The 6,700-nt window shown below is 41.0% G+C and overlaps 1 protein-coding gene across 2 annotated transcripts in view; it reads left to right on the forward strand.

Annotated features, from left to right (window-relative positions):
• aopep (aminopeptidase O (putative)) overlaps window positions 1-6,700 on the forward strand; it is a 62,631-nt gene that overhangs the window by 5,130 nt on the left and 50,801 nt on the right. For both annotated transcript variants that reach the window (XR_003049018.1, XM_025053651.1), the window contains exon 3: window positions 725-894. Coding sequence is in view for 1 of the 2 variants with exons in the window: in XM_025053651.1 (XP_024909419.1) it covers window positions 725-894 (170 nt within the window). In the remaining variant the exon portion in view is untranslated. The remainder of the gene's footprint in view (window positions 1-724; window positions 895-6,700) is intronic.

Here is a 6,700-nt window from a genome sequence, read left to right on the forward strand (position 1 = left end):
CACCATAAATACCCTTTCTCATGATTGGCTTCACCTGTGTATGTAGGTCAAGGGTCAATGAGCTTAGCAAACCAATTTTGTGTTCCAATAATTAATGCTAAAGGTATTCAAATCAATAAAACAACAAGGGTGTCCAAATTTATGCACCTGCCTACTTTTGTTTGAGTAATTATTGCACACTTTCTGTACTCCTATAAACTTCATTTCACTTCTTAAATATCACTGTGTTTGTTTGCTATATGATATATTTAATTGAAATTGCTGTTCCAAACAACCAATGATCCATAAAGGAAAATCTTGAAAATGATCTGGGTGCCCAAACTTTTTCATACCACTGTATTTTCCTTTTATTAAAGACAAATGAAATATGAAAATCTATAAATAAAACTATAGATGAAATATCAAAAAAGAAATTTAAAAGTAAAGACAGCATATTTCACCAAAACATTCCTGAACTCTTCCAGAAAGGCAACTTCAGTCTTCACTCTGCACCAACCACAAAATAGCTTTGTCTGTTAAAACTGTCTTTAGCCGTAGCATGATGAGTCTGGGAAAACTCAAAATTGAAGTGTTTTATGCTAGGAAAATTGAATATTTTGCATTCATGAATGGACGATCCCTGCTTTTATATTTTGCCCATAATGTGTTTGCATGCATGTATTACATGGATCCCTTGAGTGTTTAAATGAGAGGTGTTTATTGTTTAGTATTGTTACTTCTTCAGGGTGTGTGTTTACACGGCTGGGTCTCCCATCAACAACCGTGCGCTCTTTCCTGGCCAGGAGCCGCCTGTTGCCATGTCAACATGGCAGGCTACAGTACGGGCCCCCAGTGACTGTTTGGTTTTGATGAGTGGAGAGGAGGAAGCTGTACCTGTGGAGGATAAAGACAGATGTAAGCCATTATTTTTTAATGTAAAAGTCAAATTCTATTGTAGTCCAGCAGCACATTATGAGTTACAGGTCTGTGAACTGAAAAGTCTTAATAGCTTAAGGTAGTGAAACTTGCTGCACAATTATTTCTATATAGTGTTCATTTTTTGAAAAAAATAAGGGCTGTCAAATGAAAAAAAACCTGATTAAATCGGATTAATGACATTGTGATTGTGGATTATTAATAAATAGTCATGATTAATTGACATTAATCACAATTAACAACATTTAAATATAATAAATGGAAAAATCTGTTTTTCTGTGTTGTTGAAACAGAAAGTGAAATATGAGCGGGTAGATGTCTCTGTATTGCACCTGTTTTTATATATGTCTAATCCAAATGATGGGATTATTAAAATGTAAAAAAAACAAAATCAAAGACTAGCAAAACAACATGAATTTTGGCATATATAGTGCGTTCATTCGTCCCATGCGTAAAAATGCAGTACATTTTTTATCTGATTAATTTTTACAAAATAACTATCGCAGTAATGTGACATCCTCAGAAAATGTAAATAATAAGAGAGTATTTCTTTAGTAGTGTAGAAACATTTTACCTAATCAGAAGTCTGTTTTTAAGCCCATAGACAGCAGTATATGTTTTTATGTTTTTTATGCAGCAATATGTTTTTTGAGCAGATATAGCAGAGTTTTTTTTGGTCTCCGTCCTCACAGTGCCTTCCTGTGCACAGCTGGAGTGACTGACTTTTCTTGACATTTCAATTCGGCACCGGGGTTATTCATTAAATAGCGTCTTTACAGTTATTGTAGGCTGAAGGCTAAATTATAATGACAACAAAAACTACACAAATGACCCTGATCAAAAGTTTACATACCCCAGTTTTTAATACCGTGTAGTGCCCTATTTAACATCACTGATAGCTTGGGGTCTTTCATGGTTATTCTGGATGAGGTCCTTTATTTTCTCTGATGGTAAAACTGCCCATTCTTTTTGGCAAAAGGCCTCCAGTTCCTGTAAATTCTTGGGCTGTCTTTTATGAATTGCCCGCTTGAGATCTCCCCAGAGTGGCTAAATAATATTGAGGTCAGGAGACTGAGATGTCCACTCCAGAACCATCATTTATTCTGCTGTAGCCAGTGACAGGTCGATTTAGCTTTGTGTTTTAGATCATTATCATGTTGGAATATCCAAGTACGTCCCATGCACAGCTTCCTGGCTGATGAGTGCAAATTTTCCTCTAGTCATTTTTGATAACACACTGTATTCATCTTGCCATCAATTTTGACCAAGTTGCCCGTGTCTTTGTAGCTCACATCCCCAAAACATCAGCAATCCACCTCCACGTTTCACAGTAGGAATGGTGTACCTTTTATCATAGGCCTTGTTGACTCCTCTCCAAATGTAACGTTTATGGTTGTGGCCAAAAGTTCAATTTTGGTCTCATCACTCTAAATTATTTTGTTCCTGAAGTTTTGAGACTTGTCTCTGTGCTGTTTGGCATATTGAAAGTGTGATTTTTTTGTGGCATTGGTGTAGTAATGGCTTTCTTCTGGCAACTCGGCCATGCAGGCCCATTTTTCTTCACATGCCTTTTTATTGTGCATCTTGAAACATCCACACCACTTTTTTTCTTGTATTTCAGCTGAAGTCATCTGTGAGTTTTTCTTTGCATCTCGAACACTTTTCCTGGCTGTTGTGGCAGAAAGTTTTACTTTTGGTCGATCTGATCGTGGTTTGGTTTCAACAGAATCTCTCATTTTCCACTTCTTAATTAGAGTTTGAACACTGCTGATTGGCATTCTCAGTTCCTTTGATATCTTCATATATCTCTTTCCTGTTTTACACAGTTCAGTTACCTTTACCCACAGATCTTTTGACAATTCTTTGCTTTATCCATGACTCAGAATCCAGAGATATCAGTGCAAGGGTCTGTCAGCAGCCCAGAAACTCACTGAACCTTTATACACACACTGATTACAAGCAGACAGATCACAGGTGTGGATGGTTACCTTTAGTAGCCATTTAAGCCCATTTGTGTCAACTTGTGTGCATGTCATCTGGCCAAAATGTCAAGGGTAAATGTTTGATCAGGGTCATTTGTGTAGTTGTATGTTGTTATTATGATTTCAAAAGAGTAAACCCAGCTGTTTGATAATAAATGGCTTCAACCAAGTACTAACAGTGAGTGAAAGAAGAGTTTTTGTGTTTTCCATATTCTCTAAAAAATGACCAAAAAAATCATAAATTCTGCCAGGGTATGTAAACTTATGAGCACAACTGTGTATATTATATATATGATATACACAGTTCAGTGTATACATATATATATATATATATACACACACACACACACATATATATACATATATACATATATATATTAATAGGGAATTCATTCTTCTATATATATATATATATAAAGGCCTAAATATATATATACAAAAAAGTCTGAATACATATACAGACAGTTTGAATATATATGTATATACAGAAAGTCTGACTATATATACAAAAACTTTAACCCCTCTTGACCACAGTGCCCCAATCGGCACGGAGCTACGCCTGCTACCACAGACTAGGCGGCACAGGAGATCCCCATAAAACAGCCCCTGCATATGTCATGGTTATATTTGTAACCCAAGTGTTACAAAAGAAAACAGTGAATGCTGTGTAATATAAAATAATAAATACATTTAAGAGAATAAGAACAGGTTTCATCTTCTTTTTCTTTCCGCTTTGTCCCTTTTTTCAGGGGTTGTCACAGCGAATCATTGATTGCCATATTTCCCTGTTCTGTGCATCTTCTACTCTGGCTCCAACTATCTGCAAGTCCTCCCTGACTGCATCCATATATCTCCTCTTTGGCCTTCCCCCTTGTCTTCTGGTAGCTCCATCTCTAACATTCCTCTACCAATATATCCACTGTCCCTCCTCTGCACATGTCCAAACCATCTCAATCTGGCTTCTCTAGCCTTTTCTCCAAACCTTCCTGTCTGTGTTGTCCCTCTAATGACCTCATTCCTGATCCTGTCCATTCTTGTCACTCCTAAAGAGAATCTTAGCATCTTTAACTCTGTCACCTCCAGCTCCGCCTCCTGTCTTCTGCCTATTGCTACTGTCTCTAAACCATACATCATGGCTGGTCTCACCACCGTCCTGTAAACCTTTCCCTTCACCTTAGCTGACACTCTTCTGTCACAGATCACTCCTGACACTTTTCTCCAGCTGTTCCATCCTGCCTGTACTCTATTCTTCACCTCTCTTCCACAGTCTCCGCTGCTCTGAACAGTTGATCCTAAGTACCTAAACTCCTGCACCTTCACCACCTCTGCTCCTTGTAGCCTCACTATTTCACTGTTCTGCCTTTCGTTTACACACATGTACTCTGTCTTGCTGCGACTGACCTTCATTCCTCTTCTTTCTAGTGCAAACCTCCACCTCTCTAGGTTCTCTTCTAGCTGCTGCCTACTCTCACTACAGATCACAATGTCATCTGCAAACATCATAGTCCATGGGGACTCCTGTCTGACCTCATCTGTCAATCTGTCCATCACCACAGCAAACAAGAAGGGGCTCAGGGCCGATCCTTGATGTAGTCCCACCTCCACTTTGAAGTCTTCTGTCCTCCCAACAGCGCACCTCACTACTGTTGTACTATTCTCATACATGTCCTGCACCAAACTAACATACTTCTCTGCCACTCCTGACTTCCTCATACAAAACCACAATTCCTCCCTTGGCACTTTGTCATATGCCTTTTCTAGATCTACAAATACACAATGCAGCTCCTTCTGACCTTCCCTGTACTTCTCCATCAACATCCTCAAGGCAAATATTGCATCTGTGGTACTCTTCCTAGGCATGAAACCATACTGTTGTTCACAAATCTCCACTTCCTGCCTCAACCTAGCTTCAACTACTCTTTCCTAAATCTTCATTGTATGGCTCATCAACTTTATCCCTCTGTAGTTGTTACAACTCTGTGCATCACCCTTCTTATGAATTGGCACCAGAACACTTTTTCTCCACTCATCAGGCATCTTGCCAGTCTCTAAAATTCTGTTAAACAAACCAGTCAGGAAATTTACTGCCACTTCTCCTAAACACTTCCATACTTCCACTGGTATGTCATCAGGACCAACTGACTTTCCACTCTTCATCCTCTTCAGGGCTTTTCTAACTTCATCCTTTCTAACCTGATCTACCTTCTTCCTACTAGTCTCTGGCTCCTCGTTTCTACTTTCCCTTTCATTTTCCTCATTTAACAACTCCTCAAAGTATTCCTTCCATCTTCTCAGCACACTTTCCTCACTTGTGATCACATTCCCCTCTCTGTCCTTAATCAACCTCACCTGCTGCACATCCTTCCCAGCTTGATTTCTCTGTCTCGCCAATCTATACAACTCCTTTTCTCCTTCCTTTGTTTCCAAACTCTCATACAACTCCTCATATGCCTTTTGTTTGGCCTTGGCCACTTCCCTCTTCACCTCCCTTGTCCTCTCTTTGTACTCCAGTCTGTTCTCTTCTGTTCTGTCACTGTCCCATCTCTTCTTCGCTAATCTCTTTCTCTGCACACTCTCCTGGATCTCCTCATTCCACCACCAGGTCTCTTTGTCCTCCTTTCTCTGCCCAGAGGACATACCTAGCACCTTCCTACCTGTCTCCCTCATCACTGCAGCTGTAGTCTCCCAATCATCTGGGAATATCTCAACACTACCCAGAACTGCCCTTACTTCCTTCCTGAAGTCTTCACAACATGTCTCTTTCCTTAGTTTCCACCACTTGATCTTCTGCTCTGTCTTCACTCTCTTCCTTTTTGTCACCTCCATCGTCATTTTACACACTACCATCCGATGTTGTTTGGCTACACTCTCACCTGCCACCACCTTACAGTCTCTAATCTCCCTCAGATTACATCTTCTACATAGAATATAATCTATCTGTGTGTCCCCCTATTCACTCTGCGCACAGACGACTGCTCAGCACTACATCCGAACTGTCTAATTGTATAGACTGTTTAGTTTGTGGATGATACAGCCGTGGTTGGACGCATCATAGCCAACGACGAGTCCAACTACAGGCAGGAGGTGGAACATCTGGAGGGTTGGTGTAGAGAAAGACCAAGGAGATGATCATTGACTTCAGAAGAGGGAGACAGCCCCCCTACCCTGCACATTGGAGGAACAGTGGTGGAAGTGGTCTGGTACACATCTCCGATGACCTCACCTGGAGAACCAACACTTCCTGCCTGATCAGGAAAGCACACCAGCGTCTCTACTTCCTGAGGAGACTGAGGCTGGACTGGGCAGCTCAGATCTTACTTCTTTCTACAGATGTGTGGTGGAGGGCGTCCTGTCCTCCTGCATCATTGTGTGGCAGGGCAACTGCTCGGCGGCGCAGAAGAAGGCTCTGCAGGCTCTGCAGAGGGTGATCAAGGCTGCACAGAGGACCATGAGACCCACCCTTCCCACTACCATCAACATCTACACCGCCTCCCCTCAGGCAGACAGTTATGGAGCATCAAAGGCAGGACCAGCAGACTGAGGAACAGCTTATTCCCTGAAGCTGTGAGACTGCTGAACTCTGGTGGACCCCTGTAAACCCCCCACCTCACACACCTCCCAACACCCCCTGCTCCCCACTCACAATCACTCCACGGACAGTACATAATTTGTGGCTGCACATTTCCTCACAACTTCCTTATATGTTGATCTTGTTGTCTTTGCCCAATGTTGTTGTTTTTGTCTTCCATTGCACAATTGACACTTTCCTCTTTCTTCGAACTCTGTACTCTTTTGAACTCTTT

The sequence above is a fragment of the Cynoglossus semilaevis genome, unplaced genomic scaffold, assembly GCF_000523025.1.
Source record: "Cynoglossus semilaevis isolate Cse_v1.0 unplaced genomic scaffold, Cse_v1.0 scaffold376, whole genome shotgun sequence".
Taxonomy (NCBI): Eukaryota; Metazoa; Chordata; class Actinopteri; order Pleuronectiformes; family Cynoglossidae; genus Cynoglossus; species Cynoglossus semilaevis.